Raw genomic sequence first — 13,353 nt, forward strand, 5'->3', positions numbered from 1 at the left:
CATTGAATTTTAGAAAGCAGTTTTCATCATGTATACAAGATCATCAAAAGCATAACTGCACATTGCATCTAAGTAAACAACCAAGGCACTACCTCACAAATAGCATAAGACAGTAGTCAGAGCATATAAGAGAAGCTCATCTAGTGCAGCATGATACAAACGCAATATGATATAGATGCAATCAAAGCCAAACTAGCATACTACAAAGATGCTAAAAAGAAAAGGCTATATAGATATAATACAGGAGAAGCACCAAAACCCAACTTAGAAAGGAAAGCAAACACCCAACTCCCCTCGCAAACGAGCAAATGTGGCTTGATCTAGGGGTTTGGTGAAGATATCAGTGAGCTGGTTTTGGGTAGCAACATAGCCAAGGTCAATATCTCCTCTCTCAACATGATCTCTCAGAAAATGATATCTCACATCAATGTGTTTGGTTTTGGAGTGGAGAACAGGATTCTTGGCTACACTAATGGCACTCGTGCTGTCACAAAGAAGAGGAACACGAGTAAAATCCAAACCAAACTCTCTCAAAGTGGAAATCATCCAAAGAAGCTGAGAACAACAACTAGCAGCAGCAACATACTCAGCTTCGGTGGTAGACTGAGCAACACTAGACTGTTTGCGGGAAGACCAAGAGACCAAAGATGAATCGAGAAACTGGCAAGTGCCAGAGGTGGACTTTCGATCCAAGCGACACCCAGCAAAGTTCGCATTGGAGTATCCGCGGAGAGTGAGTATCGAGGAGGCAGAATACCACAAACCGAATTCAGGAGTAAAGCGGAGATACCTCATGATCCTCTTCACTACATGACGGTGAGATGTCCTTGGTGAATCCTAAAAACGAGCGCACAACACATAGTGAAGTGTATGTCCGGCCTCGTCGCCGTCATGTACAAGAGGGAGCCGATCATGCTTCTGTACCCCTTCTGGTCTACCGGTTCGCCATCTTCATCCGCATCTAGTGCCGTCATCATCCCCATGGGTGTGGAGAGTGGCTTAGCATCAGCCATGTCAAACTTCCTCAGCACATCCTTCGTGTACTTCCCTTGGTGCACAAAGGTTCCTTCCTTGCTTTGCTTGATCTGTAGCCCGAGGAAGAAGGTCAACTCACCCATCATCAACATCTCGAACTCCCTGCTCATGTCATCTGCAAACTTGGCAACCAAAGCATGATAGGAACCACCAAAGATTATATCATCCACATAAATCTGAATAACTAGTAAGTCACTACCTTGCCTGAGGAGAAAAAGAGTTTTATCAACTGATCCCATTTCAAACCCATTCCCAAGAAAAAAGGATTTCAACCTAGCATACCATGCTCAAGGTGCTTGTTTTAGGCCATAGAGAGCTTTCTGGAGTTTGAACACACGGTCAAGATATTTAGGACTCTCAAAACTAGGGGTTGTCTCACATACATTTCTTCCTCTATGAAACCATTTAGGAAGGAACTTTTCACATCCATTTGGAAGAGCTTAAAACCTTTAGCCATAGAAAAGGCTAGAAGGATTCTAATCGCTTCCAAATGGGCAACAGGGGCAAAGGTTTCCTCATAGTCTATCTCCTCTTTTTGACTGAAACCTTGGGCAACCAACCTCGCTTTGTTTCTCACAACCAACCTATTTTCACCCTGTTTGTTTTTGAAAACCCATTTTGTTCCTATAGGGTGGCAATTTGGAGGTGGTTCAACTAAAACCCAAACCCTGTTTCTCTCAAAGTTTTCTAACTCCTCATGCATAGCATTGACCCAGTTTGAATCAGATAAAGCATGTCGAATATCTCAGGGTTCAAAAGAGGCAACAAAAGCAGAATGTGCAAAGTGTGAAATCTGCTTAGAGTTGTGCCTAGTGGTGTGCTCATGCAAGTTACCTATCATCTGTTGTGGAGGATGGTTACGCTGAATGTGTCGTGAAGCTCCTTGCTCTGAAGTAGCCTCCCCCTCAATAGCAGCTTGTTCACTCTGATCTTCTTCTTCATCATCTTGTAGTGGTACTTGGTGATGGCTTGAAGTAGTGGAAGTAGGGGTAGGGCCATCAACTCTTGTAGTCGAAGTAAAAGGTATAGGAGCAGCAGTTGGAGCACGGTTCACTTCATCATCTTCTTCATCACCACTATCAGCACGCTTGTCCTCTTCTTCAAAAATGCTTTGTCCTATTTCATGTTCACCTGCAACTTCAAAGACAGGGGTTGTGCAAGGCATAGTTTCATCAAAAGTAATCTCACAAGTTTCCACAATCCTGTTAGTTTCAAGGTTAAGTACATGATAAGCATGACTATGAGATGCATAACCAAGAAAAATACCATTAGTGGACCGAGACTCAAATTTGTCCAAATTGCCTTGCTTGAGAATAAAGCACTTGCATCCAAACACTCTCAGATGACTTACCTTGGGGGAACATCGATGCATCAACTCATAAGAGGTTTTCTTTATAAAAGCTCGCAAGAAGATTCGATTGGAAACATAGCAAGTAGTGTTAACGGCTTTGACCCAATATTTCCTAGGAGTCCTATGCTCATCAAGCATCGTCCTAGCCATCTCAAAAAGGGTCCAATTCTTCCGTTCAACAACACCATTCTGAAGAGGGACATAAGGCGATGACAACTGGTGTTCAAGACCAAGACATTACAAAAGGCTTTAAAACGAGTGTTCTTGAATTCTGTGCCATTGTCACTGCGGATAGCTCTCATGGCATCTTTAGGTCGCTCATTTTTCAACCTCAAGATCAAATCTTGAACAAAAGGAAATGCCTCCTCCTTACACTCCATGAAGAAAACCCATGTATACCTCAAGAAATCATCAACGACCACAAGCACATACCACTTCCCACCAACTAAGCAAACACGAGCTGGACCAACAGTGTCCATATGCAATAGCTCACACGGATGCTCAGTCATCACCTGATTCACAATTGGATGGGAAGCAGCAACCATTTTCCCATGTCGACAGGGAGCACAAACAAGATCTTTCTCAAATTTCAACTTGGGCAAACCTCGAATAACATCAAGAGTACTCAACCAGGAAAGCAAATCAAAGCTCAAATGGCCCAATCTCCTATGCCACTTCCAAAGTTTAGAAGAAGAGCCAGCAACCAAACATCGAGATAGACCAAAGGACTTAGAAAAATTAACTCAAAAAACCTAACCCTCGAGGATGATCATACACACAAGATCTCCTCGTGAGTCTAAAATCCTTGAGGTCCCTTGCTTAAAATGGACCTCAAAACCATCACCAAGCAGTTGCGACACAGAGAGCAAATTGAAACCAAGAGAATCAACAAGAGTAACTCGCTTGAGCATGAAATTCTCACTCACCTTGATAGCACCTTCAGACAACACCTTACCTTTGCTATTATCCCCGAAAGTGATGTACTCCTTGGTCATCACCAGGGTGAGGCTGGAGAACCATCTATGATCACCGGTCATGTGTCTGGAGCAACCGGAGTCAATGAGCGACGTTTTCTCCAGGCCTCTGACTTGCTCAAACAAAAGGAGACAAAGGATGAGCAAATGACTCAACACTGGGGTTAGAAAAACAAGTAGAATACTAGTGTCGAACCATTTGCTCAAGAGTGGGGTTAGCAAAATCAACCATCTCTCATCTCATAGGAGGACTACGGCCAACATTAGGGGGAAAACATGGTCCATTGTAGCTCCGAGACTCAAAGCCACGGCCATGCTGTTCTGGGCCATATTGATCATGGCGAGGGGCGTGCCTGGCAAAACCACGCGAAGGAGCAAAACGCACACTATCCACACGATGAGGTGGAGGGACTGCTCTAGGCACATGTACACCATGAGAAGGGTGGTACATGTCCCTGTTCCCCCACTCACACTCACGCCTCAAAGCCTCCTTCTTGTGAAAGCAAAACTCCTCAAGGTGACCCCCTTTCTTGCAATACTCACAGTGGAATCGAGCAAGTTGTTTTGGCTATGGATTCACTCTAGATTATGGTTTGGCTTGGGGTTTTGGTGGAGGTTTCTTAGGAGCAATTTCTGGAAGTGTATCGAGCTTGTTCTTGAGATGGTTTGGTTTTTCCACCCAAATGGCTTTCTTGGGTACTTTGGGTGGTGTCTCAATGAAAACTCCATCTCTCACACACTCAGACAAGTTTTGCTCACAAGCTGGAATGGGTTGCTCTCTATTTTTAGTGGGTGACTCTCAACAGGTGTAGTCAACTGGTGGCTCACACTGGTTATAGCTTGGTTTCTTTCTCTCACCACTGTTTTGACCCACCTTTTCACACAACCCATCAAAGAACTTGTGCAACCCATTAAAATGACAACCCTTGATAACAGACCCAAGCCCAAAACCATAAGCCCTTTTGAACTCCTAAATCATCATGCCTAGCTGAGGTTCCCTTCTTGACACCCAACTAAGAACAATGCGCAAGTAAGAATTTTCATCCTCAGCATGTTGCAAATTAAGCTTGAGTTCAGGACAATCAGTGCATTCAGGAAGTTTGGATTTAGCAACAAAAGTAGATTTCTCTAAAGCACTAAGCTTAACACATGCATCATCCAACTGAACTTGCAAAGCGGGGCAAGACTTACATGCACCAAGCAAAACAGGCCTAGTCTTGACCTCATCTAAAGCAGCCCTAGTCAAATCCAATTCATCTACCAACAAAGCATGCTTAGATTGTAAAGATGCAAGACTATCCATATGAACAGCACATTCATTACACTCAACAACATCAGAAACAGTAGGAGCAGATTTAAGCATATCTATCTCAATCAAAGCACTCTCTAACTTAGCCTTAAGCTCAACTCGTTCATGAGCTGCCTTCTTAATCAACTTATCTTGATTGATCAGGCAATCATTCAATTCTTCTATTTCTAAGGCAAGTTGTTCTGGAGTAGCCTTTACCTCTGTTTCTGTGTCAGAGTCACTTTCCTTGTCATCCTTCTTGTTGTCGGTGTTGAGGGCCATGACACAGTACCCGTCACGGTTCTTACTAGAGTAGAAGCAAAGACCGTTGAAGTTCTTGCCATCCTTCTTCTTCGCCTTGCGGTCATCGTCCTCCTCACTTGAGCTTGAGTTGGTGTGGTCGTCGGTGTTGGAGTCGACGTCGCTGACGAAGGAGATGAAGCCGCATGCTTTGGCTTTCTTGCAGTACGCCTTCTTCTATGTACTTCTTCTTCTTCTTGGTGCCGTCCTTGTTCTTGTGCTTGTTGTAGTCGTACCTGCTCTTGGATTTGTTCTTGTCGCGGCAGTCGGCGGCGAAGTGGCCTGGCTTGCCACAGTCCTGTTGAAGTGCATGAACTGCCGTGTGATCAAAGCAAGCTCATCATCGTCAAGAACCTCCAACTACTCCTCGGACATTGAAACCAAAGAAGACAGGACAACACAACATCGAAGAAGAGCTACTCAAAGACTTAGGCTGTCCAGAGCCTGACATGAGAGCCAAACTATTTGGATCAGTAGGGCCTCCTTGTTTTGCTCAGAGCCTCTTGTCAACCTCCACGGATTTCAACTTGGCAAAGAGTTCAGTGGAAAGTGTTTCATAATTGGGTGACTCGATGATAGCATCAACCTTCGTACCCCACACCTCGTGATCCAAAGCATCCAGGAGCTTTAAAGCTCTATCATGATCGGTGTAGGGTAAGATGGTGATGTTTGCTTTCATCTTGTTCACAATAGCAAGAAAGCGTTGAAACAAAGCATCGACAGACTCTCTAGATAAATGAACAAAGTTATCATACTCATGCCTGTAAGTCTCAAAGAGTCTTGCCTTCACCTGACTGTTTCCCTCATGGAAACTCTGAAGTCGGGACCAAATCTCATGAGCAAGAGTAACATCCTTGACTCGATCGAACTCAGCACAACTCAGACTCGCAAACAAGATATCCACCGCCTTGTTGTTGGCGTGATACTTATCTCTGTCATCTTGAGTCGCACGAGTCAAAGGAATCACATAGTTCACATCCTGAGTGATTTCCCAAGCCCCTGCTCCCTTACTATTAAGATGGGCTCTCATGGGAGTTTTTCAATACCGATAGTCAGAGCCATCAAAGTAGGGTGCAGCGGTCGAAGAAAAACACTCAGAGATCACAATAATAGGTTTCGAAACCAATTAGGGTATGAAGAAACCATAACCGGCTCTGATACCAATTGAAGGACAGGAAAGGCGACCAGAGGGGGGTGTTTGGGGGAAATATTAACGATCCCCTAACACCCCTCTTAAGGAAGCGGACACAGAGGCCCGGGCCCACCTAGACGAGATCAAAGCTCCGCTTCGCCCGACCAAGACGCCAGGATCGGGAACGTCTGACCACCCTCCGCCAAGTTTCCGCCTCGCCCGACCGCGGCCCCGGGGTCGGGGGCGCCTGACCCCCCGTCACAAAGTTCTGCCTCGTCCAACCCCAAGCGAAGGGGTCGGGCGCGCTGGGGCCCACGCGGCAGGCATCCCCCTCGGATACGGTCCCGATGGGAGAGACAGACAAAATCTTGTGGGTCCCCCCGTCGGCCTCGCCATAAATGCGCCGCAGACCTGGCAGAGGGAAGGACGACCGCGCTCCTCACGCAACCCGTCACAAGTACCCGTGCACGACCGCTCTGTGCAGGCTACAGTGCCGGCGGCCGACTCCCATTCGCCACAGGGTACTCATGGCCTGCGCCGGCCAGAGCAAAGGAGCGACCGGCCTGTCCTCGGGCCCCACGCACCCTCAAGTCCCGCGCGCCCAGCAGCGCGGATTTGACGCTCTCTCTCAGGAGAACAACAACATCCACCGTCCTCCCCAACGGACGCAGGGATAACGACGGAACACCATCATCATGACCTGACGCCTACGGGTATCGAAGGAGCTACCTGTAGGGAGCAATGACAGTTGGCACACGGCGGCCTCCCCCTCCAGCATGCACGTCGGAATTCGCCAGGGCCGGCAGAGGCATCGGACGCCTAGGATCCTACTCCTCCTTCCTGCCGTATTCTCTACCATTCTACGTTTTTACTCTTTACAGTCTTCTTTACCCGATCCCAAATGTAACTCCGGCCATCCCCTTGCGATATAAAAGGCGGAGCCTAGGGCTGGAGGGGGGATCGGCTTTCTTCTCCCACAATCCATAGGACGCAACGACTCTTCCTGAGAGCGCAAGCACCAAAGAGACTTGGGACCAGTCCCTCTCTCGTCGATCTGTAACCCCCTACTACAGAACCCCGCGTGGGCAACACGAGCATCCTCGATACTGGACGTAGGGCTTCCTTTGCCCGAACCAGTCTAACCCGTGTCTCCCACGCAACCACCTGAGGCTTACGCGCATAAAAGAAATTTACTAGTCTAAGTCTCGATCCGCTGATCTTGACAACGACAGTTCGTGCGCCAGGTAGGGGACCTTTGCACGTTCATCTCCAGCCCCAGATGGCCAATTACGATAGCAGCTTTGCTCCGGGCTCCCTGATCCGTTTCGGGAGCCTGGACTTCCTCGCCACCGGGGAAGGGATCGAGCTGATCCCTGTCCTCATCTTGCCCGCTCACCCTGCTGACCTCGGCACCGCCGCCAGGACAGTGGCGAGCGGCCGGTCACCTACCAGAAGGACCTCGCCAGAGGGACAGCCCTTCGGGCTACGTAACGCCACGGGGGCTTACGGACGCCTCCTAGCACGGTCCTTGACCACGTCGCCTGCGAGAAACGAGCTCGTAGGCGCGGCAAGGACAATCTCTGACGCCGGCTCCAGCAGCAGGAGTCCCTAGCCCTCGCGCGAGTGCCTTGTGGTCGACGCGCACTCCGAAGGGTCCAACAGCGATGGTGCCGAGGGGAGACAACGGGCTCCCCCCTCGCGCGCCGTGGCTACAACTGGAGCCTTACCAAGGGCCCCGGAGGGCTCACGGCAACCAGAAGCGCGCGTGGGTGCCCGCCAAGAAGTAGAGCACCCCCACCACGAGGGGGGAGCGCGACAACGGGCGCGCGACGTCCAGGAACGCATCTGTGCGGACGGAGAGCGTCCGCCGCTCTTTGCCCGCGCTAGCCAAAACGTCACAGCCGCGGCGGTGTTGCTCCGACAGCTCCCCGAACCGGCGACGCCCGAAGAGCGACGGGCACGCCAAGAGATGCGCAACCTGCTCGAGTGCGCTGCCGTCCAGCAGGCGGAAAGTTTGGCATCCCGACGACGCGGGCAGAACGCCAGCCGGGCGACGCATGACGCGCCCCCAGAACGGCGGGGGGAATCTGTCCATCAACCTCCTCCGGGGGCGAACTAGGCCGCATCCGCCCGACGGACCCCGCCACCCGTGGAAGGCGAGGTTCGATCCGTCCACCAGCGCGTCGGTCTTGTCCGCGACGCCCGCGACACCCTGAACGTGCGGAGACGCTCCCGCGCGGGCAGGAAGGACGGGGCAGATCGAGGCTACCACGTCCACCGTGGCGGGCGCTACGATAGCGGGGAAGACCGCAGCCCGAGCCCGGGAACGGCGGGGCCTCGGGCCTTCTCCGCGCGTATCCTAAATGCGCCCTTCCCGCCGCGCTTCAGGCAACCCACGAGCGTAGCCAAATACTCAGGGGAGACAAATCCTGGAGTGTGGCTCAGCGACTACCGGCTTGCATGTCAAGCCGGCGGGGCAGATGATGACCTGTTCATCATCTGCAACCTGCCCCTTTTTCTGGCAGACTCCACGCGAGCCTGGCTAGAACACATCCCTTCGGGACGCGTTCGCAACTGGAACGACCTGAAAGAGGTTTTCATAGGAAACTTCCAAGGGACGTACACGCGCCCCGGCAACTCATGGGATCTCCGGAGCTGCCGTCAGGGGGCGGACGAATCCCTCCGGGATTACATCCGGCGCTTCTCCAGAAAGCGCACCGAGCTCTCCAACGTCGCGGACGCTGACGTCATAGGAGCCTTCCTAGCAGGGACCTCTTGCTGGCCCCTCGTCCACGAGCTGGGGCGCCGAGGCCTGCGAACCACGGAAGAGCTCCTCAACATCGCCACTAGCTACGCCTCCGGCGAAGAGGCAGTCGGAGCGATCTTCGATCGTTCAAAAGGCAAGGCGAAGCGGGAGGAGGATGCCAACGAAGGCACCTCCAGCCGCCAGCAGAGGAAGAAGGGCAAGCAGCGGCGCGAGGCCCCCCTCGTGGCCGCGGTCGAGCGCAAGCGGGGGCAGCCGCCCCCCGAAGGCGCTCCCGGCTTCTTCGACAAGCTGCTCGAGGGACCGTGCCCGAACCACGAGTTCCCCGTCAAGCACACCTACAAAGACTATAACCTCATGAAGAGGTACTTTGTGGGCAATCCGGTGAAAGGTGACCGGAAGCGGAAGCCCGATGAGGAAAAGAAGGGCAACGAAGAGAAGGAAGACGGCTTCCCTAAAGTTGATGGCTGCTTCATGATCTTCGGCGGCTCCGCGGCGTACGACACCAAGCGCCAGCAAAAGCTGGAGCGCCGGGAGGTCTACGCGGCCGAGCCTGCGACTCCGTCCTTCCTCGACTGGTCCGGGCCGGCCATCACCTTCGATAGGTCCGACCACCCTGGACGCGTCCGGCATCCGGGGCGTTACCCTCTCGTCGTCGACCCCATCATCGGTACGACGCGCCTCACCAAGGTACTCATGGATGGGGGCAGCGGCCTCAACCTCCTCTACGCCGAGACCCTCGACGCTATGGGGATCGATCGCTCCCGCCTCCGTCCCAGCAAGGCACCCTTGCCAGGGAAGCAGGCGACGCCTCTCGGGCAGATCGACCTGCCTGTTACGTTTGGGACCCCTTCCAACTATAGGAAGGAGGTCCTCACCTTTGAGGTGGTGGGGTTTCGCGGAACCTACCACGCCATCTTAGGACGGCCATGCTACGCGAAGTTCATGGCAATCCCCAACTTCACCTACCTCAAGCTCAAGCTGCCAGGGCCCAACGGGATCATCACCGTCGGCACAACCTTCCAAAAGGCATACGAGTGCGACGTGGAGTGCTGCGAGTACGCCGCGGCCATCACTGTCATGAGCGGCATGGCGGTCCAGCTTGCTGAGGTGATCGAAGATCAGCCCGACGCCAAGCAGTCGAGCACCTCCTTTGAGCCCACCGAAGGTATCAAAGAAATCCCTCTCGATCCCGGCTATTCCAATGGTGGGGTTGTGCGGATCAGCGCGACCCTATCCCCCAAATAGGAAAGTGCGCTCGTCGACTTCCTCCGCGCGAACAGCGACGTCTTCGCGTGGAAGCCCTTGGACATGCCAGGCATCCCGAGAGAACTTGCCGAGCATTCCTTGAACATCAGGGCCGGCTCCAAACCAGTGAAGCAAGGCTTGCGCCGTTTCGACGAAGAAAGGCGCAGGGCCATTGGTGAAGAGCTCCAGAAGCTCCTGGCGGTCGGGTTCATCAAGGAAGTGCACCACCCCGAGTGGCTGGCCAATCCTGTTCTTGTACCGAAAAAGAACGGGAAATGGAGGATGTGTGTCGATTATACCGGTCTCAACAAAGCGTGTCCAAAGGACCCGTTTCCTTTGCCACGCATAGATCAAATAGTCGACTCAACCACCGGGTACGAAACCCTCAGCTTCCTCGACGCATATTCCGGCTACCACCAGATCGCGATGAAAGAGGCCGACCAGCTCGCTACCTCCTTCATCACCCCCTTTGGTCCCTACTGCTACGTTAAGATGCCGTTCGGCCTCAAAAACGTGGGGGCTACATTCCAGCGATGCATGCTGAAGTGCTTCGGGGATCTCATCGGGCGGACTGTTGAGGCCTACATCGACGACATCGTGGTTAAATCCAGGAAGGGTGACCAGCTTGTTCCCGACCTGGAGCTAGCCTTCGAAAGGCTGAGGGATAAGCGTATTAAGCTTAATCCCGAGAAATGTGTGTTCGGTGTCCCAAGGGGCATGCTGTTAGGCTTCATCGTCTCTATGCGCGGCATCGAGGCAAACCCAGAGAAGATAGCGGCCATCAGCGACATAGGGCCAATCCGGAACATAAAGGGAGTGCAGCGCGTCATGGGATGTTTAGCATCCCTAAGCCGCTTCATCTCGCGCCTCGACGAGCGAGGTCTTCCTCTCTATCGGCTCCTGAAGAAGTCTGATCGCTTCGAATGGACCAGCAAGGCCCAAGAGGCACTTGACCGACTCAAGGACCTCCTGACGAAGGCCCAAATTCTAGTCCCGCCCGCCGACGGCGAGACCCTCCTGCTCTACGTCGCGGCGACCACCCAGGTGGTCAGCGCAGCCCTAGTGGTGGAGCGGGAGGAGGAGGGGCACGCTCTTAAGGTACAGCGCCCGGTGTACTTCATCAGCAAAGTCTTGTCCGAGTCCAAGACACGATATCCATAGATCCAGAAGCTCGTCTACGCCATCCTCATCACAAAGAGGAAGCTGCGTCACTACTTCACCTCCCACCCGGTAACGGTCGTCTCTTCATTCCTGCTTGGTGAAGTAATCCGGAACCCAAATGCAACAGGAAGGATCGCGAAGTGGGCGCTTGAGCTTATGGACCAGGGTATCACCTACGTCCCCCGCACCGCCATCAAGTCCCAGGTACTTGCCGACTTCGTGGCTGAGTGGACGGAGGTACAAGCACCATCGGCGCCAGAAGAGCAGGAGTGCTGGACGATGTACTTCGACGGGTCACTGATGAGGGCCCGCGCCGGAGCAGGCCTCGTCTTCGTCTCTCCGTTGGGCGTGCGCATCAGGTACATGATCCGCCTCCATTTTCGTGCATCCAATAATGTCGCTGAGTATGAAGCCCTACTCAACGGGCTCCGCATCGCCATCGAGCTGGGCATCCGTCGGCTAGACGTCCGGGGCGATTCCCAGTTGGTCGTCGGGCAAGTCATGAAGGAGTGGAGCTGCCACGACCCCAAAATGGCAGCCTACTGCAACAAGGTCCGTAAGCTCGAGGACAAGTTCGACGGGTTGGAGCTCAACCACGTCGCAAGGCGCTTCAATGAAGCCGCTGACGAGCTGGAGAAGGCGGCATCCGGCCAGATGCCCGTCCCCGATGGTGTTTTCGTTAGCGACCAGTTGAAGCCTTCAATCCGTTACCTAGAGCCGGCAGGGGTCGGCAAGGCATGCCCAGCCCTGGGGTCGGGACCCGAGCCGGGGGAGGTCGGCAACGCGCCACCTGTCCCGGACCCGAGCACCGGTCCCGATGAAATCAACGCTGCCTTACCCGACTCGGCTCGGGAAGCCAAGCCATCCAACCCCGTGGTCATGGAAATCACGGCAGACCCCGCGGCGGGGGCCGACCCCCCAATCGACTGGAGAGCCCCGTACCTCGACTACCTTGTCCGCGGCACGCTCCCGGCGGACAAAACAGAAGCCCGCAGGATCGCGCGCCGTGCAAAATCCTTCACCATCGTTGATCAGGAGCTCTACAAGAGAAGTCACACAGGGATCCTCCAGCGCTGCATCCCGATCGAGCAGGGAAATGCGCTGATCCAGGATATCCACGCCGGGGCTTGTGGTCACCATGCTACGCCAAGGACACTTGTTGGCAACGCCTTCCGACAAGGATTTTACTGGCCAACCGCGGTCGCGGATGCTACCCAGGTAGTCCGCACCTATGAAGGATGCCAGTTCTTTGCCCGCCAAACTCACCTGCCCGCACAGGCGTTGCAAACCATCCCCATCACGTGGCCGTTTGCGGTCTGGGGGCTGGACCTCGTCGGACCCTTCAAAAAGGTGCCCGGGGGCTTCACCCATCTACTCGTCGCTGTCGACAAGTTCTCCAAATGGATCGAAGCAAGACCAGTGGCGCAAATCAGGTCCGAGCAGGCGGTACAGTTCTTCACCGACATCATCCACCGCTTCGGGATCCCAAATTCCATCATCACCGACAACGGCACGCAGTTCACCGGGAAGAGATTTCTCCAGTTCTGCGACGACCACCACATTCGAGTGGATTGGGCGGTGGTGGCGCACCCCCGCACGAACGGCCAAGTCGAACGAGCCAACAACATGATACTCCAGGGTCTCAAGCCACGGATCTTCGACCGCCTTAAAATGTTCGGTGGACGGTGGGTTGCGGAGCTTCCAGCAGTCCTCTGGAGCTTGAGGACGACCCCCAGCCGAGCAACGGGCTTCACCCCGTTCTTCATGATCTATGGGTCAGAGGCCATTTTGCCCACCGACCTAGAGTACGGGTCACCGAGGGTCAAAGCATACGACGAACAGGGAAACCAGGCATCGCTCGAGGACGCACAAGATCAACTTGACGAAGCACGCGACGTAGCCCTTCTACACTCGGCTAAGTACCAGCAGGCCCTACGGCGTTACCACAACCGCAGGATACAAGGCCACGCCTTCAGCGTTGGTGATCTAGTGCTCCGCCTCGTCCAGGACAACAGGGGTCGGCACAAGTTGACTCCCCCGTGGGAAGGCCCGTTCATCGTCGTACAAGTACTACGGCTAGGCACCTACAAGTTGGCGACT

The 13,353-nt window shown here is 53.5% G+C and overlaps 1 protein-coding gene across 1 annotated transcript; it reads left to right on the forward strand.

The window, feature by feature from the left end:
- Positions 1-11,784: 11,784 nt before the first annotated feature.
- LOC111256695 lies at positions 11,785-12,984 on the forward strand (the record flags this gene model as incomplete). The annotated part of the gene is made up of 3 exons (XM_022825084.1): positions 11,785-11,979; positions 12,019-12,585; positions 12,772-12,984. Coding segments are annotated over exons 1-3 (975 nt in total), but the record flags the coding sequence as incomplete, so codon positions are not given.
- Between the last annotated feature and the right edge of the window lie 369 nt (positions 12,985-13,353).

This window comes from Setaria italica, chromosome III (assembly GCF_000263155.2).
Source record: "Setaria italica strain Yugu1 chromosome III, Setaria_italica_v2.0, whole genome shotgun sequence".
NCBI lineage: Eukaryota > Viridiplantae > Streptophyta > Magnoliopsida > Poales > Poaceae > Setaria > Setaria italica.